Genomic DNA, 25,667 nt, shown 5'->3' with positions numbered 1-25,667 from the left:
ATCCTCGATTCAGGATTGTGCTTTAGAAGCAGTCCCTTGGTCAGTAATACTATTGTATGTGAGAATTTCTGGGTCGGATCCACTGATTTTTTAAAAATTAATATCCATCCATTCATTCATAACATATTTTTTATTCTGGTTAGTGGATGATTTTGCACTTTTAAATCGTCAATACATTCCCTACCATTAGGGGCCGATGACCTAGATGTTCGGCCCCTTTAAGCAACAAGCATCATCATCATCAATCTAACTGTATTATGTATATTGTACGGACCAAGTGACCGCTGCTCATTCGAGGTGACTCGGAAGTCAGCTCAACGTTATTCTTATCTTTCGCTATAGATCGATCCTCGCTTCTTGTCACGAAGGCTGAGTCGAACCCGAAACCTCCGCGTATCTGTCTCTGCTCGTGGTTGCTTGGAGGTGACCTTGTGCTGGCTGTACAGTGGGCACACCGCCCTACACAACAGCCGGCCCGTTGGGCGCTCCAAGTTGAAACGCAAATACTGAAAATCCGTTTATTTAATCAAATCATCACTACCCTTGTTTCAACAGCATTCTGTGCATGAGCAATTCTCTTTTAGAAATATCACTTCGAATGAAGTTAAAGGTGCTATATACTCTATTACATCTAATGCCACAGGTAATGATGACATTCCTATATCGCTGATTAAAGATATCTTGGGAGCTGCTCTGCCAATACTAACACATATATTTAACTACTGCCTGACAAACGGAGTGTTCCCAGATGTTTGGAAAGATGCACTAATTAGACCCATCCCGAAGAGCTCCAAGTTAGATTCTCCTTCAGATTATCGTCCAGTATCCATCCTACCACCCCTATCCAAGGTACTTGAACGCCTAGTTCACACACAAGTTACTGAATACCTTACCAAGCATTCCCTCCTCAATCCCTTCCAATCCGGCTTCAGGAAAGGACATAGCACTGCGACAGCTTTACTACGAGTGACAGATGATATTAGACGTGCAATGGACCAACGGGACGTGACTGTACTGACATTATTAGACCTCAGTAGTGCCTTTGACACTGTCAACCCTCAGTTACTACTGCACAAACTTCGAGAACTAAATTTTAATAGTGTGTCGCTTCGGTTCTTTTCCTCTGACCTTGAAAATCGCCGGCAACGTGTGACAGTGGGAAATATGACTTCAAGGTGGCAAAGTAAGACCCTCGGTGTCCCTCAGGGGTCGGTCCTGGGACCACTGTTATTTATCATCCAAATTAATGATATATCGAAAGCTCTTAAATTCTGCAAAGTGCAAGTGTACGCAGATGATGTACAAATTTACTGTCATTCAAAACCGAGTGATATTGATACTGCAATTACTAAAATAAATACCGACCTAAAACATCTTAGTGACTATGCAAATGAAAACAGTTTACTAATAAACCCGAATAAAACTCAAGTTATTATTATTGGTACCAGTAAAAACCTCTATTCCCTTAAGCAACGGGACATCTCTCCAATAATTTTAAACAATGAAATCATACCCTACTCTACTTCAGTGACTAACTTAGGAATTATTATGACTGAGACCCTAAATTGGACTCAACAGGTGATAAGCACATGTAATAAAGTACACAAATGCTTATATCCTCTGAAGCGATTCTGCAATGCATTCTCGGTTCGACTTAAAGTACAACTAATTCACTCTCTTATACTACCTATACTTGACTATTGTGACACTGTGTTGACTGAAATTACCTGCGACAGTAACAAGAAACTCGACCGGAGCCTCAGTAGCTGCGTAAGATATATATTTAATCTGCGATATGATGCTCACATATCACCATATTATAAGGAATTGTCGTGGCTTCGAGTGCACCAGCGCCGTGAATTTCACATGTAATCACTTCTGCACAAAATACTTTCTACTAATACTCCCAACTATCTTTCTTCACCTTTTTCTTACCTCTCTTCATATCATGACCACAATACTAGATCTGGCTCCTCTCTTACCATACCTGTAAACCGCACTGCTGCTTACAACCGCTCCTTTATAATCTCTGCGTCCAGGGCATGGAATTTGCTACCTGCGAACATTAGGGACAATCCCTCTCATCGCAAGTTTAAAGTGGCGTGCCGCGAGTATTTGTTGAGTAGATCCTGCTGACTTGCTGGCTAATTGTTGAGTGAATGAAAGAATGAATGGGATGAATGAACGGATTATTGCAGTGGATTTTACTTTGTGTATTTTAAAATTAAGGATTCTTTTGTTGTCATTTTCAATATTATTACTATTGTTTTTGCTATTAATATTATTTGTTTTATTTGTATTTGTAAGTACTGTATAAGTTATGTACATGTATACTCGTCTAGTGGTTAAGTGTAAGAGAGGGCCTTGAGCCCTAACTTCGCCACCAATAAAGGCATTATCTATCTATCTATCTATCAATTACATAGGAGTTTAAATTGTTTAGCTACCGGGGGAATTGGCCTTGCGATTAGGGTCGCATCCGGTAGATAGTGGGTTCGAACCCCACTGTCGGCAGTCCTGAAGATAGTTGTCCGTGGTTTCCTATTTTCAACCCAGGCAAATGCTGGGGTTGTACTTTAAGGCCACGGTCGCTTCCTTCTCACTCCTAGGCCTTTACTATCCCATCGTCGCCATAATACCTATCTGTGTCGGTGCGACGTAAAGCAAGTAGCAAAAAAAAAAAAAGTTTAGCTTCACTATCGAGTCTGAATTAGCGTGGAATCGCATACGAGCACTCGATCACGTATGGCACTCCACAGCAACCGAGTGATGATTATGAACGAGCAGAGTACTCTGTTGTCTTCTTCGTGATAATAACATTCAGTTTTCCACTGTTCATGCCGTGAGGGGATACATTGAGATTTTATCATAGTCATTTTTTACGCGTCTGGCTACTCGTTCCTGCCACCCGGCAGATCACTGGCCAGGATGTGGATAGATCGAAATACTCCCTCCATTCTCGAGGGTCGATCTTAGTGTTTGATCCCTCCGAGATGGAAGGAAGTGTTCTGCCACGAGCATCAAGGCCGGAAAACAGGTCAGCTAGCGGCTATTTTGAGCGTACTGCTAGCACATGTTCGAATCCCAGAGTTCAGAGCAAAGTCATTCGTCTTCGTTATAACATTTCTTTATGGAAATTGTAATTGGACGAAAGTGTATTATCAGTCAGTCATTGTCACTTTGCAGGTAGCCAGTTGAAATCCTGTGGCTCTTTAGGGAAAGAAATACTGCCTCACGTTCAGTAGAGGGGTAGAGGCACCAGTACTGACAACTCCTGCGGGACAAAATTCTGGATCTCCTGCGGGTGAGGGACGCAGACACCCAGGATGTCCGCTGCCTGTTGAAAGGGGCGAGCAAGGGATGATGATTTTAGAACCATGAGACTACTTGTGATTAGGACCTTTACGTGAGGAACATTAGTTACGATTAGTAGCTCCATGTGAGGTGCACACTGGATCTACGTTACCTAGGAGTAGAGCCCTTATGTGAGGAATACCGCCGGTCTGTGGTTAGTATAGTATTCCACTGAGGCGGGAGGGCGCGCATTCGGTTCCGCGGACCAGATGCCGTACGCTGCGCTGGAATATGTCGGTTCCCCTGTGTTCTGAATGGGTCCGCGCTGACTATGAGTAGTACCACTCTATGAGAAACACCATGGGTCTACGTTGCCTCTCATTAGTACCACTATGCGAGAAACACGACGGATTTGGCTGGCGCCCGTGATTAGTACCACCATGTGAGGAAAACCATGGGTCTGTGTGGTGCCATTATATGTGATATACCATGAGTCTACATTACCTGTGATTAGTACCACTGTAGGAGAAACACCATCGTTCTGCTTTACCACTTTTTTGTACCATTAGGGGCCGATGACGTCTTTTAAACAACAATCAACACAAAATTCCGGCACCTCGATTTGTCTGGAAACCGTAGAAGTAATAATAATACCGAGCGAGTTGCGTGGGTCGTATAGCTGCGAGCTGCGCATTTTCACACCAGGCAAACGTTCCACATGTTAGTGCTACATTATTGTGGACGGCTCCTTCATTCGCAAGGCAATTCCGTCGCATATCTCGTGATCATACTGAACACCACACTCCCATCTCCGGGTCAGCTGAAGATGTAATCCGACGTGTGTTTTGATACATGCGTACAATTAAACTTATCAACTATTTCAATGAAATATCTAAATTCTAGATTTTTTCGTTAAAGTTTGCTTTGTATTGGACGTCGAGAGTTATATGGTCTAGAAGAACCCTCCTTAAGTTGTCTCATCCGAGAGTTATCGTACACTTGAATGACCGAGAGCCTGTAGGAACTGCCAGTGACGGATAACCACCAACTTGGGAGAGAGTTCACGTGGAGTACTTTCTTCAAAACTCGACTCAAATTCGCGACTCCATGCGACACTCGTTAATGTACAACAAATCTTCGGGCATTGCAAAACCAACTTGCTAAAAAAATGTGAAGTTTGCTGCAGTTTGCTGATTGATCCATCCACTGTGGTAGTGTTCTTGCCGGGGTGGTTACCTAGCAAGATGAAGGCCCTCTCTTCTATGTGACCAAGCACTGAAATATACATATATTACATTGTATTTAATGTAATTAGTGTAAATACAAATTAAATTAATAATACGTGAATGATGAGTGAGATTAAATTGAGATGAAATAAATTAGACATAGTTAAAGGAAAAATTGCTAAAACTAATACCCTACGTGTAAAAAGCGGCAGTGCATAACATTTAATAACATTTTAAAAAAACTGTTAAGAATTTAAAACTTATCTTCTACCAGGGCATCCGTGACAATAGAATGGTTGTGGTTGTTCACAGAGGATCCTTACTGGTCTCCAAAGTTCTTCCTTGAAAGTGCGAATACCGCTTAACCCTGTGACACTTTGGGGAAGGAGGCAGTGGTAGTTCTATGGGTAGATAAAGCAAGGATGGAGTCGATAAGATAAGAGGTATTTGAAATGTGAAGGAATGTAAAATGGCTGTGAAGAATGAAGGATTTTTTATGGAAATGGATTTCTAGTCGGGGCGAAGATAGGCGGTCATGGTACCGTATCTCACACATGCATCGTGAACACGTTGTAATCTATTCAATAATTTGCACCCAGCGTCTCTATGAATCCTGTTGCAATGACGGAAAAACAAAGCTTCTACCAGCATGTATTTTGTTAGTTCTTTAGGAAAGACCCGCCCAGCACGTCAGTGATGTTCGTAATATGCGTTTTCCTTTAACTCCTACAAAATGACTGCCAATGTGGCGACCTGTGACTTCCCCGGAATAAAGTGAGCTTTCAGAGGAAATAGGGTGTGGTTTCATGCCATGTCGTACATTAGAACTTTATCCTCCGTGAAACATTTTTATTGTTATTATTGCACTTACGTCATTTGCTATCATTCATGTTTCAGGTGCAAGTGCAGTATTTCTCACCTGTTATATAAACATGTAAGAAATACTTGCCGAATATTTTGTGGGGGGAAGAAATGTTTTCCATTGTACTGTATCAATTCGAATTCTAATGTTAATTTTAAAATCTTAAGTTATAAACTCATTTGCTCACTTGCGAATGCAATGGTTTCAAGTAGCGAAATGAGCCCTCTGACGGTCTGAGTCGGTGTTGGTGTTTGAAAGCTGATCGACTTAGCCACTCGGAGTTGAAGCCGAGAAATGTGTGTCGATGTGCCTGAAGCAGGTGTCCTTGGGAAAGGACGTTCCTCCGACCTGGAGAAGCAACACGTCCGTGTTCTGGAGGATATGCGTGCAGCTCGCCTCTCACCGTAGAGCCGCATGGTGACCACGGGGCTCCTTGCTGAATTTTTCCACTTACCCTCATTCATTGGGTGGGAACTCTGTGCCCCCATCCACGGGAGAACTGAAGGCAGGTGTTGCAACACCTGCCGGATAACCCCTCCAAGTGAAAGACTTTATTTGGAATGAATTCGTGTCACAGCGACGTGCAGGCAGCCTCAGTCTTGCTTACGGAGATCGGTCTTCTCACATTGGCCTAAATGAGTTTTGTTTTTAAAAACACTGAATGGAAATGGTATCCCTTAAAAATCTCTAGTTTCCGAATAATCGTTTTCCAAAAAGTTCTTCAATCTTGCTCGTTTTGAAAAATTCCGAGGCCGAGGAAGAAGTCTCTCAAGTTGCAAACATAGTGGCACCTTCCGGAGATGTGCTGAAGTTCACCGAAACATAAGGCACTGTTTTATTATATGCGACACATCACATCGAGACCTTGTGTTTCCACACAAAGAACAAGTGCTTCCCAGAATATGTGATGTTTTAGATTTTAATGAGTCATACAGTAGTTTCCCCATAGATTTTATTCCATTATTCTTTGAATATTTAGTGCTAATGGTTTAATAGTGATGGCAATAGCTGAAGATGTCCAATAATTGGACGAAACATGTACTAGTACTTGGCTGTAATGTAATAATTTTGTCTGAATATATGATGTATTGAATTGGTGGATCTTTTACATTTGTATTTGTACATGACCAAATACGTTCCTCGTATTAAATATCCATGTTAAATGGAACAGTTTGTATTACGAGGTTTTAAGTTCGTAAGTTCAACGAACAAATAGGTTGATTTACGAATTCTTCAGCCCATTGTCGTTTGCTTCCTCTAGTGCGGGTACTCTGGAACCTCTTCATTGGTGCATTCACCTCAGTCTTTACTGTTCTCCACTCGTACCATCGTTTTGATATAGTCATTTCTTTCAGCAATCTCAGTTCTGTCCTGTATTGTCAGCAGATGGACTGTCAGACACGCCAGGTTGCCCCACACCAGTTGCAATGAAACGTAGTTGCACAAAGTAAAAGCCTTTATTATTTCTCCTTATTTAACCTACCTGACGGGGTTACAAGTTCATGTTCCGGCCCTTATTTATGGGCAGCTTCAGTGGACATTTTTAAGGTACAGATTGTATTGTACTGAGTTGAAAACAATCTAGAGACAGTATAAAAATTCAGTTATGATACACTACATATTAAAATACACAAATAGTGGAATTAAAACCCTTTTGCACAAATCTTGCGTTTGGATAACAATCGTCAAATCTTGCCAAACTCTAATTCTAAATTGAGTCTTATAAAAGTGAGTTTGCAGTCTCATTAAAAACGATTCAAATGATATAATTTTTCGTGCATTATGCCAAGATTTTAACCTTCAGAACAAGTATCAACAATTGTCCGCACGGACTCAAAATACAGTGCTTATCAGTGCAATACACGCGCAAGATAAGAGAATACGTTTTCTCACACTACCGTTTTGAATAAACTGAATCTACCTTCAGAATACACAATAACTTAATTACAAAATGTTGGTATAATTATTGTACAATTCAGCACTCAATACGGATCATGAAGTTAATACTATGAATGAAACGTGGTGCTAATATTCATATTTAAAACGGTAATTTGTGATTGGAGTTGTAACTCCTCGGAGTAGCCCAGCTATATTTCAGCTATATTATTGATAATTGACGCTCTTGAAGCAGACTGGCCGTTGTTTGAAGGCTGGTGCTAATGCAGACACACACCTGTCTTTAATTAGCTCGACGATGTAGAATGTACTGGCTTCATATAAATGTGCACATAATATTTCGTTTAACCAGCATTTGTTGCTGTTGACTTGAATTTAAAAGTAGCGAAAAAAGTTTGGCGTTAAAAATTACCCGCCATCGAAATTCTGCCGCTCTCAGTATGAAGCTACTGTGTCGTGAGTTCCTCATTAGCATCCTGTATTGGAGTAAGTCGCTGTACTGCGCCCAGGCTGGCGTAAGGCGTTAGGCTTCCTCTCGCCACTCAATAACAGATCCTGGAAGTTTTCCTGTACGTCGACCAATTTGGCTTTCTCAGTGTCAGCCTCTGAAAACTCGGGATAAACATTGAAAATGATTGTGCTTTGTCAAGCGCCATTTCTCGGGTGTAATCAGTAGACATGAGATTTATGTGTTACAATATAAACATGCAACTGTGCTGCAAAAAGTGGTCTCACACATTTTTATTTAAGTTTAATTATGCGCTTATTTTCATACTATTAAACACTTGTTTGAAACACAAACGTACCGTTCCTTTACTAGACTCACGCGATTCACCCACAACAATACGTAAGATCATGATCATGAATAATCAACTGAATTAGAAACAAAAGATCACACTAAAAAATATCCTGCAGGGCAAAATTCCGGCACCTGGGCGTCACGTAACACAAATCACATTAAGATTCTGAATCTCCTAAACAATTTCAACAATCGTGTCGTCTACCCTGGAATTTGCGATCGAAGTAACTGCTCTAGAAATGACTTGAATTAAGTGATAAACTGCAGGTCACACCATCTCTCGTATTTTTAACCGGAAAACATTTTCCTTGTTTCCACTTATGTGCCTTAACTCTTGTAGTTTAAAGACATTGTGAGACTAATGTAATCAATTATTGCAAACCAAAAATATAATTAATTTGTTTCGTTCTGCTTTATCCGTTGTGGCAGTCTTCAAGCGAGGGAAGTTTTGTTAATAAAACGGATGACTTGCAAAAGATTCTTCTTCTTGCGCCTTTTCAGGTCTGACTTAATGCTAATGATTTAAGTTTGGTACAGTACAGATCCGAGGAACAGCGCTGTGACGGTAGCGGCATTCAGTGGTTGGAGCTCTTCCGTGTTCCCCGCGAGCAAACAAAAAGCAATCGTCTCCTTGCATTCAGTCTGCAAGTTGCTGTGAATGCTCATGCCTTGCCGGAGTCCATTATTGTCATAGGTAACCTTCCTATACCAGAAGGTACTTGAAATAAGAAATAGCCAAGGAGCCGGGATGTACTTACACATTTCTATCCAAAATATTCATTTTTCAAGTTCGGCTCGAATGAGCCTTCTGACGGTGACTTCTGCTCATGTCGAAAACAGTTCTTACGAGGAAATCGTAAAATTAAGTAATGTTCTCAATTATGCCGAAAGCTGAAGGCCTAAATGACCCGGAAAGGTTTCAAATTGTGAGTCTCTGACACACTTTTTAAAATCACTTCCGGCCCGAGCAGAAAAACAGCCTCAAATCAACTTGTGTTCAAAATCCTCAAGCGTTTTTATTTTCATTTTTGAAAAATGTCCACACCGAATGTAGTTCAGTGAAACTCACATTAGCGCTCGTAGTGGTAGAAAAAGACAAACTGCCAATCTGAATTTTTAAAAAAATCTGTTTAGGTCGTGCATACAGAGATAGGTCTTAGTGGCGACGAGCAGTAGGAAAGACCTAGGAGAGGGAAGGAAGCGGCCCCAGCATTTGTGTGGTGTGGAAATGGGAAACAACGGAAAACCATCTTCTGGGCTGCCCATAGTGGGGTTCGAACCCACTATCTCCTGCATGCATGCTCAGAGCCGCACGACCAACTCGCCCGGTAACTGCGAATCTAATCGACCGAATAACAATTATTAAGAGTATTTAATTTTTAGGAATAAACAAAGGTTTTGAACATCGAGCTCTTGCCTGAAGGGCATGTCCACATCTCATACGACGCGACGCCTTCATCATATACTAAATGCGCCTTTGATCACATTTTCTAAACTAAACTGTACTGTTGGTAAAATCTTGGGAGTAGAACCAGCTTTTGGGTGGTTAGGCCGTGTCCGTTTCGGCCAGACGTGGCATTTGGGCTCACTGGTTCTCTTCCCCTACTGCTGTCTACAGACACTTGAAGTAGCAACACAAAATTGAAAATGTGCACGTCACGCTATTTGGACCAGCTGACGTTGTGAACCAAGGAACATTTTCGGTAAAATGTGCACAATAAAACTGATTCACAAGTATTTCCCAATTTTGGGATGATTTCTGATGAGACATTTAAATTAGGTTTGAAAAATGTAGAAGTTGACAATTTGAGTGACCGGCGTCAAGATCGTAAGCTGTCAGTGTTCCTCTCAAGCTGTGTTGAGCCTTCTCAAACCAGACCAGCAAGCTTTCTTATAAGTCACACGCCATCACTTACTTGCCTTTGTTGTAGTATTAACCATTTCGATCGTCCAACCTCTGACAGTACCATATTCGCGTCCCGGACAGTTCTTATCCGGGACGGCAATTGTCCCGTATTTTGAACCTCGAGAGAAATGCGCCGGTGTACCAAGAGCTTTCCTTTATTTGAAAGAGGATGGATTTCTTCACTCCTTGGTTTCTTTACCTGATGTGAGTATAGCGATTTTTTTAAAAAAAATTGCATTTTGCAATTCTCGGGTTGTTCATCCTAGCGAATGAGACGCGTAGTAGCGGACAAGTAGTCCGCCGCAATTGTCAGCTCGGAGAAATATTATGTTGATTGGGTTTAAGCTGTCCATTGTCATGCAGAGATTTTTGTTAACACGACTTCAGAGAAATGAAAATTGAAAGAGGCAGGTCTTACGATGACGATAGGCTAGGATTGGAATAGACCGTGGCAGGCTACAGCCCCAGCATTTGCCTCGTGTACAATGGGAAGTCACAGAAAACAATCTTTAGGGCTGCCGACAGTGGGGTTCGAACTCATCCTCTCCGAAATACAAGCTCATAGCAACATGACGCAAACAGCGCGACCAACTTGCTCCGTAATGTTAAGTCTTGCACTCTCATGTCAACAAAATGACATGGGTATAATTTTGAAAGGAAGTTTATAACTTGTAGAATACGTGCCGGTTGATTTTCTGCTCCGTATTTGACAACCCTGGCTCCTCCTCTGGGTGACGGACAATACAACAGCTTAGCTTCTCCATCTGATGCTTACGGGAAATCAGAGCGGTTCAAGGTTAGGGCGGCACCTAAATAACCTTCGGATATTGCTTTCTTCCAGGAACTGCAAGTTTAATGTTTAAAAACATGTACTTAGTACACATTAAACAAGAAGTAGGTTCCTAATGAATGTGTTCCCTAAAATGAGCTGTCTTAAGACAGTATTGTTAAAAATACAAGGTAGTGTGGGTATACAAGCACATCTTCATTTAAGTACTGTTTAGAGGGCCCGCGGAAACAACAGTACAATAACATCTCTAACGCCACAATAACTTTATGATTAAAACCTTCTGCTTTTCGAGAGCTGTGGGATACGAGACTCTTCACTTCTGAAGATTGCTGTGCTCAGTTTAGGTCACGCACATCGGCAGACAGGACAAAGACACTTGGAATGATTAGGGACGATACTGCTGCTTAATAACTCGCCTGTTGATTCGGTGAAAGTGAAATCCACTTCATGACTTGAGTAGTGCCCCATTGTCAGCCTTGCAATTCGAATGTAAGAATTCAAGACTCTAATCCATGTTGAGCAATCCCCAATGTTTCCCGCTTTAGACGTAACTTGTATTTATCATCATTAGAGCAAAGTTCCCTCATTTTAAACATTAACAATATTATTTGATATAATAAGCACAGCTCCTAAAGATATAATGTTCGTTCCTTCTATAGATGAGCCATCTATGGTCCACGGGCCAAGGGAAGTTGTAACTATTGAAAAGCGAAAGTCACAACTCACAGATAATTATTTTAACTCTGTCTTCACTGTTGTATATAGAGTATAGGGTGACGACCTTGTATCATGACAATACATACCTGCCCTCGCACGAAGTAGAGCAACGGAAGTACGCTCGGCCTGTGGAAAACAACTGTACCAAACGAATTTTCTGAAGTAACCAGGCTGTTATAATTATTAGCTAAGTGTCACAATGTTTTATAATTCCTATACATATCTCCATGGGTAAATGGTTAGCGTGCTGGCCTTTGGTCACAGGGGTCCCCGGTTCGATTACCGGCAGGGTCGGGAATTTTAACCATCATTCGTTAATCACGCTGGCACGACGAATGCCAAATCAAAAGACTTGCACCTGGCGAGCCGAACATGTCCCCGGACACTCCCGCCACTAAAGCCATAGGCGATTTCATTTCATATATAAAGTGTCTTTGTCTAAATGAAGTTGCATTCAAGTTTAAATAAAAGTAAATAGAGTCCTACATTAATTGCGCTTCAGTGATAATTGACGGTAAAAAGAGTTCTTGGTTCAGGGTACTTACAGGGGTTAGACAAGGCTGTAATCTTTCACCTGTGCTGTTTGTAGTTTACATGGATCATCTGCTGAAAGGTATAAAATGGCAGGGAGGGATTCAGTTAGGTGGAAATGTAGTAAGCAGTCTGGCCTATGCTGACGACTTGGTCTTAATGGCAGATTGTGCCGAAAGCCTGCAGTCTAATATCTTGGAACTTGAAAATAGGTGCAATGAGTATGGTATGAAAATTAGCCTCTCGAAGACTAAATTGATGTCAGTAGGTAAGAAATTCAACAGAATTGAATGTCAGGTTGGTGATACAAAGCTAGAACAGGTCGATAATTTCAAGTATTTAGGATGTGTGTTCTCCCAGGATGGTAATATAGTGAGAATGAATCAAGGTGTCGTAAAGCTAATGCAGTGAGCTCGCAGTTGCGATCAACAGTATTCTGTAAGAAGGAAGTCAGCTCCCAGACGAAGCTATCTTTACATCGGTTTGTTTTCAGACCAACTTTGCTTTACGGGAATGACTCAGGATATCTTATAAGTTAGAAGTAACAGACATGAAAGTAGCGAGAATGATTGCTGGTACAAACAGGTGGGAACAATGACAGGAGGGTACTCGGAATGATGAGATAAAGGCTAAGTTAGGAATGAACTCGATGGACGAAGCTGAACGCATAAACCGCCTCCACGCGAGGATAGGTTACCTAGGAGAATAATGGACTCTGTTATGGAGGGTAAGAGAAGTAGAGGGAGACCAAGACGACGGTGGTTAGACTCAGTTTCTAACGATTTAAAGATAAGAGGTAGAGAACTAAATGAGGCCACAGCACTAGTTGCGAATAAAGGATTCTTGCAACATTTAGTAAGTTCACAGAGGTTGCAGACTAAACGCTAGGAGGCATGTAATGATGGTATGTAGTAACATTACATATTCTGGTTTTTGTTCACTGAATTCATTATGTTCTGTAGCTCGGGGGTGGATGCGATATGCTAAGGGGGCCTTGCTATAGGTTGCTGGTGAATACTGACAGTTCCAAACGAACGTATCACTGCAAAGAATCCTGTAAATATTCATTACGACATAAATCCTACATGTGACTCACCAAATTCTTGAGTTTACCTATCCTGTTACACTGAAGTCGCCACTTAAGACACATCTTCTTTTACAAGTAACTCGACGCTTCAAGACACGCACTCATTAACGGATATCATAAGATCGTCACTCTAACAGAAAGTGTGCTGTTATTCTGAACCACCTGTTTGTTCCGAAGAATGAGAATCAGAAGTAGCACTCCACTCTCTAACATACGACAAAAACTTGGCACTTTGTTTTGACTTCGAAACTTTCCTGGTGGCCTGTTTGTCCCTTAAAGCTTGATATTAAAAGTTTAAGTTCTGTACTGCTAAACCCGGTGTACAGAAAATGTTACAGAGAAACAAGAACTTATACAATATTTTAAATACTTTACATATTTAATGCCCGCCTGGTGGCCTTGATCGTTAAGGTCTGACACCGATGTTAGCGGGTTCGAGTCCCGTTTTCACCATAAGAATGTTGGCCGTCAGGGTAGGGGAAGTTGTGGTATACAATTTCTAATCACTAGATTGCGTACCAAAAGTCTGGATTAAATTCCAAACCTCTCCGCAATGCTCATATGGAGTGAGGGCATATGACGCTGTTGATGGTGATTCGTCCGTCGGATGGGGACGTTAAGCCTTGAGCAGACCCCTTGGTGCTATTCGACAGGAGTAGGCTATGTGCCGGCACCGGATTTCACCCTCTGCCTTCCTACTATCATATAGCACGTCATTCATTTCATCTCATTCACTCCTCTGATGAGGTTGAGGAGATTCATCTCACCTGATACCCGACCCCGTTGACAGACAGAACAAACTGCATACGCTTCAAACACTATACCGTACTTATAACCCGTTAGAACGTGAGAATTTACCTTCAGATATACTTCAAAGACATGGTTATTGTCCGACTCATGGGCTAAATGGTCAGCGTTGAGGCCTTCGGGGATTTTAATCGTGTTTGATTAAGTCTTCTGGCTCGAGGACTGGGTGTTTGTTTGTTTCAACACTTTCCTCTTCTCGTATTCAGACAACACACTACACTACCAACCACCACAAAAACACGCATCCGGTCATAAAAACCCACCACGACAGATTGATCTTACCTCTCCGTAGAGAGACTGGACAAACAAACTACAACTTACTAATAACCCGTTATACTTAAATATCGGCTCACACCGTGGTTAGACGGTTCGAGTCTGCTTCAGAACGTTGGTTGGACAGGTACAATTTCTGAAATCTAGATTGCGTGCCTAAAGCCTGGATTCAGTTCCAAATCTCTCTGCAGTGCTCATATGAGGCTGTTGATGGTGATTCGTCCGTCGGATGGGGATGTTAAAGCCGTGCTCTGAGAAGGCGATCCGGTCGTTAAATCTCGCTCACTTCACACCACACACCTCGCAGTCGATAGTAGCATTGAGGTCTTATTACAAGCAGTCACGTGATATCACCCTTCTTTTACCGGCAATCTCCGTCTCTATCTACCTTAGAGAGGAAAACAAACTTCAAAAACTAATTTTAGTGTCGTGATTTTTAAAACACCAAATTAAATGTTTATATAGTATTAATTCTAGTTTTCAAATTCGACAAAGCTTACAAATATATTTTTTTAAATCACAAAATAATGGAGCATTATTTATTACTAGTTATATTACCCGGCGCTGCCCGGGCACTTTTTTGGTTATTTATTTTAGGTATTTTATTTCCTGTTAATTATGGTGAAGCGAATTTTTGTAGATTTCTTTCTGACATTGATTCATATTTCAGGAGTTATTTTGTAGTTTAATTCATTGTTACGTGTTCAATGTCAAGTTTAATTACACATTATTGTGTTCCTTGGTAATTAAACTAATCTCGGTCAGCTTGGACATTTTCTTAATCATCCGGAGTGTGTCAGCGACCCCGAAAACTATAATAATGGTACATCCATAATCTCGGCCATTTTGGACATTTCTTTCTTCACCTCTTCTCAACCTCCATACCGCCTGGGCCTGACTGACTAAAACGGCACGGAATGTGTCATGGTGTTAGGGGAGTCCTGCCTCCACGGTCATTTCTTTAGATAGTATGTTTGGTTGAAAGATGTGCTGGAACAAACGCACATTCATCCGTAATCTGTTACTTTGGATATTTTCTTTTTTCACCTCTTCTCACGTCCATGCCGATGGGGGATGTCCGAGGACATGTTCAGCTCGTCAGGTGCAGGTCTTTTTACACTGAAGAAAATGGAAATTGCAACACCCAGAAGGAGTGGTGCTACATTGCTGCAATTGAACATGCAGGACGAGTGTTCGGTTGTGATTCGATGATTACACTTTCAGGTCCCTCACACCGCAAGTTTGGACAACAATCAATACAGGATGTGCCCACCACGAGCTGCAATATATTGATGAATTCGTCGAGGCACGGAGTCAATAAGGCCCTAGATCGCTTCCGAGGAATTGTGGCCCATGCTTGCTGCACTGCACGGGTCAGTTATTCCAGAGTTGTGGGGGCTGAGGACGGTTAGCCAGTTGTGGACCCATCATGTCCCACACATGCTCAATAGGACCGAGGTCCGGGGATCTGGCGGGCCATTCTAAGGTTGTGATGTCGTGGAGAGCTTCTCTGGAGATGCGTGCAGTGTGAACCCGGGTATTGTCCTGCTGAAACATCCCATTAGCAATGTTCGCCATCATAGGGACAACCTCTGGTTTGAGTACCCTATCAACGTACTGTCGAGCAGCCATAGTGCCATCAACAAGCACTAATTTTGATTTCACATTAAAGCCAATAGCTCCTCAGACCATAATGCTTGGTGTTGGCCCTGTGTGGCTCTCGACAATAAGATCTGAGCGGCCCCTCTCCCCAGTACGTCGGCGCACAAGATTTCGGCGATCACTGCGGGCAAGACAGAAGCGCGATTCATCACTAAAGACGACCATATGCCATTCGTCGACCCACGTCGATCTTTCTCGACACCAGGCCAGCTTTACACGTCGCTGTTGTGGGGTCAATGGAACACCTTCTGCAGGGACACGGGCTCGTAAGCCAGCTGCACGCAGGCGATTACCAACTGTTTGTTGTGTAACGTGGGGTGCCACAGCTGCTCGAATTTGCGCTGCTGTTGCATGGGGTTCCATCCGAGCCATCCGAATGATGCGGCGATCCTCTCTCACAGTTGTCTGTCGCGCACGGCCTGTGCCAGGTCTACGAGTGTGGGTACCTTCATTTGACCACTGCTGCCATACACGTTGTACCGTAGATGCCTGTCGGCCAACATGTGCAGGGACAGTCCTTAGCGATAATCCAGCCTCACACAGCCCAATTATCCGAGCCCTCTCAAACGGCGACAGTTGTTGATAGCGTGCTCTTCTCTGTCGTCGAGGCATGTTTGACGGGGAACACTTCACTGCACAGATTGCAAGTACGCTACACCAGAGTCCGTATACTGGAGTTGATTCCTCCGCGACCAATCACGTGGGGAGACCTTTAGCAACAATCCAATGGGTCTGAAACTTTGATCGTTTTCATACCTACATGGCATCGTTCCATATCTTGAAAATCAACACAAACGACAAAGTGTATTTTACTCCGGTAGGTGACCTGCGCGTCGGCATGAAGATGAAATGATTTTGGAGACGACACATACACTCAGCCCCCGTGCCAGCGAAATTAACGAATGATGGTTAAAATTCCCGACCCTGCCGGGATCGAACCCGTGACCCCTGTGACCACAGGTCAGCACGGTAACCATTCGGCCATGGAGCCGGATTTAGACATGCGGAGTGTCACTGTTCATCTCAGTGACCCCGAAACCTATAGTTTCGACACTATTTTCGATTATTTTTATGCCACCCCCTCCCCATCTCCACGCTTAGGGGTTTCTTACCCCCGTAGCGCTCTTTTCAATACAGCCATAAACTGTAGTAGAATCTCTCCTTGGCCTAGCGTACTTCGAACACCAGGCCTGTATTCTACTGTAGAATCCTTGAGCCGACGTCATGGTTACGGCCGAGCGAGGTAGTGTGTTGCCTCGTCCTTTTACAACAAATCCGATGTTTCGCCTAATATGCGAAAGAGCCTAAATCTAGGAAATAGAGAAAACTGTTAAAATTTATTCTTGATGGGGTTACCCACCGGTTCAGATAGGGGGAACGGTATAGATTTGTATAAGGAACAGGCGGACAGACATTCTGCTTTGTATGTATAGTTTTCTTTAGCATTTACAGCGGATCGTTCGCAGAGTGTCGTCCTGCGGATCCCAAGATAGCGGGTTCAAACTCAGCAGAGGTGGTCGTACGACCCGTCATATAAAAGGTCTCTGGTGGCATATTTGGTATTTACTGGACAAATTCATTAACAGGTCTGCCATTTAGTAGGCCGAACATGTAAGTTGACGAGGAGTAGCTGTGGCCGTACATCGTCATAGCATATCAGTTTCCATGATATCAAAACTATACTTGATACTGGGTCGGGGATGAGGTGAGATGAAATTTACGGCATGTTTTTACGTCCGGACACTGAGGAGACGGTCAGCTGTGGTTCATTCTGCCGTGACACATCCGCTGGATTTGTTTTGCTTCATATGCAGTTACACGTGCTTTGGTAAAAGTTTGTTTGCCTCATTACAACAAATAATGACCGCTGCCGTTTGTCCTGGTCTAGACTAACTTTTAGCACCGGGCGGCCATGGCCGTATCACCATCAGAATGCGTACCGCAGTGTTTGCCAGTGACGCGCTGTTGTCCAGACCCATCGGCGACAAATAGGAAGAAGACCTGCACCTGGCACTCCCGGCACTAAAAGGCACACGATAAATAAATAAATAACATATTTTTTGTACACTTCTTTGTCGCGGACAGTCGCGATGTGGTGTTTCTTACCTCGGAAGTTTGGACGGTTTCTTGTACATCCACTTTGCGTTACACAGCACAATGGCAGATAAGCGTAACGTTCTCATATGGTCTGGAGGACGAGATAATTCGTAGTTGCGAGAGACGAGAATTAGGAGCTCCAGTTGAAAAGAACGTAACCTACACAGAGAACGAAACTTTGAATAGATTCGACAGTCTACTAATATGTTGCCTTGATCAGAAAAGACAACTGAAGCGCGATATTGCAGTGCGCTATTGGGATGAATTTACATAAAAGCAATTGCACGCAGGCGCGAAATTCTAAAAACATAATTCGACTACTTGAGCGTTACTACAAAAACACTGCTTTGATATATTATATCACATCAGACATATAATATCGCAGTAAAAAAATACAGTTCTGTTTTTATGTCTCATTTCAAGATCAAATCAGTATGACGAAATAAGTTATTCTTGAAATCGCTACATGTTCAGGTTGTAGGCTGTCTGATTCATTCTACAAAGAGAAAAACTCGGGTCAACTGTTCGATTTACCCTGCAATAAATCCACATAAATGAGAGAACAAAATTCAAGTAGTTGATTTCATGTTTCATTATACAAGTTCTTACGAGCTTTCTGTCTCACAATCGGCTGGTTTGAGTACGATCGGTACCTGCTTATGACATAATCTAGCTTTCGTTTCTTCACCAATGCACTGAAAACCGTAGTAAATTGGAGTCAGCTGCTGACAACTGTGTCTGTTTATCGTAGGAGTAGGCCTACTTGAATGAAATACATGTTAACTACAGTATAGCTGTGCGTTTGCCGTTTAAGTGCTGTTTTCAAACCACACTCTGTCTAGAATCAAACTGTTAGAACAGTCATAAAGACAGAATAGGTATTACGTCTCTTCTTATTCTCCTCATCCCCTGTGGGTGGAGGTGGTAGAATAACACCCACGGTATCCTCTTCTTTTTGTAAGAGGCGACTAAAAGGGGTCCCACGGTACCCTTAGCTGACTTGTGCCAGGCTCCTCGCTTTCATCTGTCCTATCAGACCTACCTTGGTCAACTCTTGTTCTTTACCTATCCGACGGTATTAGAGCACTGGAGGCTTAGGGAATGTTTCATTTTCACGCCTGGAGCCCTTGTCTTTCTTTGGTCGATACGTTCATTTTTCGAAGTGTCGGATTCCCTCCATATATTTTCTCTGATTAGTGTTATATAGAGGACGGTTGCCGAGTTGCACTTCCTGTTAAAACAATCACCACCACCACCACTTATTCTCCTCATCCGTAAGGTTGGTGGCTAATATGCATGTCTCCCAAGCGTCTCCGTTCTTTGGCCAGAAGCCTCAAGCGTTAATAATGTTGTCTATAGGTGCTCATCAAACAGGATGGTGGGATGTAGATATCGGTCATTGCAGCCATGTAGTCAATATGCTCCCACCTTTTGTCGGGACAAGCCCAAGCTGGCTCAGTAAAAGAACTCGTGGGACAAAATATTGGCATCTCGACGTGCCTAGTGGAGTTAACAGAACGTGGAAACAATGCGTGTAATTTTGAAGGCACAGTAAGTTAAAAGCGACATGGGTGTATTATATCGTCACATCACAGCCTTTAGAGTTGGGAGTCATGAGCGAACCCAATGCCAGGTCGTCGTCGAAGTTTGGATACGGGGAACGGTGTGCGTTTTACATTTCGTAAAGAACCCTCTACAAGAGCATCGAATTGCCGACCTTCTGTTTGATTACATCGCCGGTGCACAGGCCCGATGTTCCTCATCTGCTCGGGCTGTTCAGCGTGCACTTGCTTCAGAGTTGGTCGGGAGATAGTGGGTTCGAGTCCCACCGTCCGCATCCCGTGGTTTCCCATTTTCCTCCGTCGCCGAAACCCTTCCCTTTGTTAGGGCGACGTTAAATATGTTGCAGAAGAAAAGGAAGACCTGTCCGACTGGCCTGCACATCTCGATGTGGAATGATGGTAGCAAGAGGATGAAACTCGGTGTGGATCTGCTCAAAGCTTGACGTCCCCATCCGACAGACTATCAACAGCGTGAAACTGCCCTACCCTGCCGACTAACCAACGGGACTCGAACCACGCTGCCATACACTCAAGTCATAAGATCGCTGTGTTCTTAATGTAAAATAACGAAAATTCAACATTGTTCACCTGTGTGGCTTTTAAGAGGAGATAGAAGTTTTAATTGGCTATGCCCGCCTGGTAGCCGTGATCGTTAAGGCGCTGAAGTCTAAACGCTCTGACACCGAGGTTAGCCGGTTCGAGTCCCGTTGGTCGAAACCATTTTCACCATCATAATGTTGGCCGTCAGGGTAGGGGAGGTGGTGGTATACAATTTATAATCACTAGATTGCGTGCCGAAAGTCAGGATTAAATTCCAAACCTCTCCGCAGTGCTCATATGCAGTGAGGGCATATGACGCTGTTGATGGTGATTCGTCCGTCGGATGGCGACGTTAAGCCTTCAGCAGACCCCTTGGTTGTATTCGACAGGAGTGCTGGCACCGGGTTTCCCCCTCTCTCTACTATCATATATATCGCAGATTCATCTCACCTCATACCCGACCCCGTAGGGAAACGGAACAAAGGTTAGACAAACAAACAAACAGAACTTTTAATTGGCTGCTGTGTCAACGGTAATAGGACTCTCTCCGAACTTCATCCTGTGTGTTTATGTGGAACTTACTGCACTCAGATTCTGCCACAGAAAACATGTTTGTGCTTCTTATTATTTTCTGGATGGCGTCGTAATTTGGATGGTGTCCGGCCTCGCGGTGTAGGGGGCAACGCGTCCGCCTGTCACCCGGCGGCGCCGGGTTCGATTCCCAGCCGGGTCAGGGGTTAAATGATTAATGTCCCTAGCCTGGGGACTGGGTGTTTGTGTTGTCCTTAACGTTCCTTTCCTCACATTCAACACTTTTCACTTCCTCCATTTACAAAATACACGCAGGTTCCTCACATATGGTGCTACTAGGGGCAAAAGATCTTTCTAGGTCGACGCCCCGAACAAATACCTTTTTTTTAAAAAATTGGATCGTGGGTCATGAACTGTCCATCTCAATAAAATATTGTACGAACGAAAGTGTTCCACGTATTTGTCTGGTGCTTTCAGCCCACGCAACATCGTTAAACACTAGAATAAAACATTCTCTTGTTTTAAAAAAGAATGGCCCAACGTCACTCCCCTACCGGGTGAGTTGGCCGTGCGGTTAGGAGCGCTCCGCTGTGAGCTTGCATCCGGGAGATAGTGGGTTCGAATCCCACTGTCGGCAGCCCTGAAGATGGATTTCCGTGGTTTCCCATTTTAATGCCAGGCAAATGCTGGGGCTGTACCTTAATTAAGGCCACGGCCGCTTCCTTCCAACTCCTACGCCTTTCCTATCCCATCGTCGCCATAAGAGCTATCTGTGTCGGTTCGACATAAAGCCACTAGCAAAAAAAAACCTTACCCCCTCTCACTCGTGCTGTCTTCTCACCCCAGTGGTATGTAAAGTATCGGTGATTTTGACGCTTCCCTGAATCAACACCAGTTTTCAGATCTAAGCGCCGTGGGTGTCTCCACCGACAGCCAAGTGTTACGGCAGGTGAAAGGCGCATACGATATAGCACAGCACCAAATGGCAACTGCATACCAATTCCAAGGAGTTACAGTTCTTTGACACTTGCGGGGCCACTTAATATTTCTCCAGTGACGTATGCCCAAATCTCAAACGTAGCAATGTAATATCTTACGCGATTTCGCAGCTACACGTCTTGGTAATTGTCTGCTAATACTAATCAGAAGAGAATGAACTGCCGGGGTGAGAAGAGACCAAGGCGCCTTGTACCCACCAATATCACCAAATTGTGTACAAACATTGTCGTTTATCTTCAGTTCAAGCGTTCATTGTGACGTGACTTTGAGTCATCAGTAAACTTAGAGGCGTTTTAAAATTAGCGACGCGGGCCAGTCGGCCGCAGCGCACTATTTACTGTGCACGTCATGTGCTTTTCCTGCAAGTAAGTGTTGCTACTTTCCTATATTTGAAGATATCCAAGCTAGAGGAATGGGTCGAATTCGGGGCCCTGCAAACTATTTAGTCAAGGATTACTATTCAATATTTGAACTAACAAGATATAGGAGACGAAAGATTGACCATGAATTTGAGTCGTTTGAGTCGTCCTCAGTCTCCTGTTGTCCCTTGAAGCCGTGATGTTCTTGGTTTAGTAGTCCGTAGATTTCCTTTAGATGTCCTCACAGTGTTACTTTAAAACGTAATGAGCGACGGGCAGCTTTTCTTAGCCACGGAGTAGCTACCTGAAGTTCGTATTTCTGAACAATACAGTTATTTGATTTATTTTTTACAACAGACCTGTTAGCAATCATTATTCTAAATGTGATTTGTCTTCATCCCATTTACATTGTTAAACAGTATTTGAAATCTTGAACTCTAGTACCGTACAAGGCTTTGAAGTCAGGTTTGGGAGAATATCAGAACACCGTGTGTGGTTGCGTCGTACTCTACCGAATGGCGGACATCTATGTTTTAATACTAAATGTCGCCATAAATCATCGTACGAGATGGAGTGCCTTCCATTCAAAAATCCAGCTACCTCTGCTCAGTTTGAAGGGGTGGTGTTTTCACAAGGATACAGTAGGTTATTTTCAAGACCAAGAATGCTCTTGTATGAAGTAGAATGAACATATTTTGTACTCGCCTTTCGACAACCTTTCTCTGTCGGCGAATTTTTATTAGTTTCAGTGTACATGAGATGAACGCAATACAGTTTTCTCTCTTTCTCAAAGTCAGCATTCCTATTAATTTTGATGGTATAAAATAAAGCATATCTGTAAGTTCTATGTTTATTTCCGTCGTAAGAACCTTCGCTTGGACGATATAGAAGTTCGATGTAGTGCTTAGCGTTAAATATTCTTCTACGTAGGTGTAAAATCAATGTGGTGTGTGCTGCTAGCATTGCAGAACAATCTTCCTGAGGCTAGTCGTATTCTATGTAGTGTATTTTGTAGTCTTCAATGTCAACGTCCATCCTTACCGTAGTACGCCTTCCTACTATCATAATCACGTCATTCATCTTATTAACTCCTCTGATGAGGAAGGGCATCGGGTCGTAAAAAAACGCCGAGATTCATCTCACTTCATAGCCTAGCCCGTAGAGAAAGTTCACCGCCTGTCGTCAGGAAAACTACACATAATTTCTATGAATCGTGCTGTTAAAGGGCCCTCACTCGATATTTGTTTAATGGGGTGGATGGTGGGTGATAGCACGTTTTGGTCTACTGCGCAGGTGTCAACATACGAGTTCGCTAACCCAAGGTCGTCGTGCTTGTTAGTGAAGTTGTTAATTTGGTCGTTGTTCATGCAAAGAAATCACGAGGCCATGGTTTGCTATGTTGTAACGTCACTGCCCTTAGTTACGTCTGTGCCTCGTCTAGGAAGAATAATACCATTATTATTGTGAGCTCTAGAGAGGAACACGTATCCTGTCCCAAGACATTCTGTAATCCTCGAGTACTGTCATGTGGTTTTTTAGGTTAGTGTTTGATAATTGTTCAGGGAAGCCATTTGTCATCAGTTTCGTATTTATAACGTTTCAAACGGAAGTATAATTTGGTGCGTGTTGTTCTGTCTCTGGCATGGAATAAACATTGGTTGCCAGGGTAAAGGAGATAGCCTTTAGCGGTGTGACTAAGTCGTGTTTGGTCAAGGATAAGTCACGTGCCTTGTTGTTTTATTATCCCTGTTTGCAAACTGGCTGTACCGTACTTTCCAGGCGGGTGTTCAGTGTGTTCTAGCCGAATACACCCCAGAGGTATACGATTATTATCGTTGTCGAGGTCCCGGAGACGGCGGCTTAGCGAAACTCTCTGGTGTTTGTGGCGTCAATATTGTAAAATGATTGCTCGTGACACTCTTGTTACATTTTCCATGGCAGTAGTGTTGATGTTTAGAAGGTCCATATCAGTTAAGATTTTGAGATTTAATAAGAAACGTTAAAATAGATTGATAAACGTGACTCGTGTACCAAGCATTTTGCTCAAACGAACAGAATGTCACGGGATGTTTAATTCTAAGTCTGGGAATACGATAGAGCTTTCAGGCAGCACCTTCTTTTGTTCACATTATTCTGTATTTCTTCTTTCTTTTAAACTTCCAGTGCGAAGTTTATACAGGCGCATTCGGTCTTCCTCCTGCCTTTTCCAAGACATCGCCCCGTCTGTCCTTTATTCTAGGGTTTGGCCATTCTAAGAGCATTTTCAAACGGTTGTTCCAGCCCTCTTTATCCTCTGAAATAAATAAGAAAAACAGACCTGGCTGACTCGGGGTGGGTTGGCGACCACGGGGCCCTCAGCTGAGTCCTGGCATTGCTTCCACTTACTTGTGCCGGGCTCCTCTCTTTCATCTATCCTATCCGACCTCCCTTGGTCAACTCTTGTTCTTTTCCGACCCCGACGCTATTACGTTTGCGAGGGCTAGGGAGTCTTTCATTTTCACGCCCTTCGTGGCCCTTGTCTTTCTTTGACCGATATCTTCATTTTTCGAAGTGTTGGATCCCTTCCATATTTTCCCTCTGATTAGTGTTATATAGAGGATGGTTGCCTAGTTGTACTTCCTCTTAAAACAATAATCACCACCATGACTCGGGGTGGGGGTTTCCAACCTTACGTTAACGACCTAGTGGTACGAAATGTTCGGACATCGTTGTAGGCTATTTGGCCTAGTTAGTTTTCAAGAATGTGTTGTCTCGTAATTTTGAACTGTTGTGTTCTCATATTTCGGAAATGGAAGAAATCTTATTCGCATTCGCTATAGAAAAGACCTTCTGCTCTTGGTGTTGCAGGACCACTTCGAAGGCTTCGTACCTGGCCTCGTACAGGAGAGACAGAGACAGGGGAGTTCCCAACTTCGAGGGCAGCTACAAGAGGATCATGTCTCCCAGTGGACACGAGACCTCATTGGAGAACTCCAGTACCCCTGTGCCAGGTAGGACAGTTGTCTGCTTGCCAGCAGTAACCTATGTAGTTCAGTTCAGTCTCTCCTCGGTGCGAGTATGGCAGGTAAGTCGTCAAATTCTGCAAAACATTTTTATAAAGATCCACTCTCAGTTAAAAAGTAAACATTTCGTTAAATGCATAATTCTGTTGACAGAGGCAGTTCCAGGCAGGGAAAATACGAAGTTATTCTTCCACAGTGGAAGATAGTTTACATAAACAACATGTGGAATATTTGAGTTGCATACTTCGTGTACAGCATCCACTGCAGAAAGAAAACTGCTACCACCGCCACTTCAACCTTAGTTTTATTTGTTCATCCAACACCCATAGTTTTTCTGTTTTAAGGGGTTGATAAGCTGCCTCTGTGGATCCGTGGTAGAGTGTCGGCCTCCGGATCCCAAGATAGCGGGTTCAAACCCGGCAGAGGCAGTTGGATTTTTGAAGGGCGGAAAAAAGTCCATTCGACACTCCATGTCGTACGATGTCGGCATGTAAAAGATCTCTGGTGATGCATTTGGTATTTACCCGACAAAATTAATTAAATCTCAGCCATAGACGCCCAAGAGAGATCCGGTTTACTCTGTCTGCCATCTAGCGGACCTAGAGTAAAACGGAACGTCGAAATTGACGAGCAGACAGCCAGATGGCGTCAAGTCGAAATGTCTGCAAACGGTAGCTGAGGCCATACGATTATTATTATTATTATTATTATTATTATTATTATTATT

At 43.1% G+C, this 25,667-nt stretch overlaps 1 protein-coding gene across 4 annotated transcripts in view; it reads left to right on the top strand.

Moving 5' to 3' along the window:
• Nucleotides 1-25,667, top strand: part of Shrm (Shroom) — a 611,435-nt gene that overhangs the window by 568,959 nt on the left and 16,809 nt on the right. For all 4 annotated transcript variants that reach the window (XM_067156386.2, XM_067156384.2, XM_067156385.2 and 1 more), the window contains one exon: nucleotides 24,786-24,928. In XM_067156386.2, coding sequence (XP_067012487.2) covers nucleotides 24,786-24,928 — 143 coding nt within the window. The remainder of the gene's footprint in view (nucleotides 1-24,785; nucleotides 24,929-25,667) is intronic.

The sequence above is a fragment of the Anabrus simplex genome, chromosome 12, assembly GCF_040414725.1.
Source record: "Anabrus simplex isolate iqAnaSimp1 chromosome 12, ASM4041472v1, whole genome shotgun sequence".
Taxonomy (NCBI): Eukaryota; Metazoa; Arthropoda; class Insecta; order Orthoptera; family Tettigoniidae; genus Anabrus; species Anabrus simplex.
This window is presented reverse-complemented; position numbering and strand designations above follow the sequence as displayed.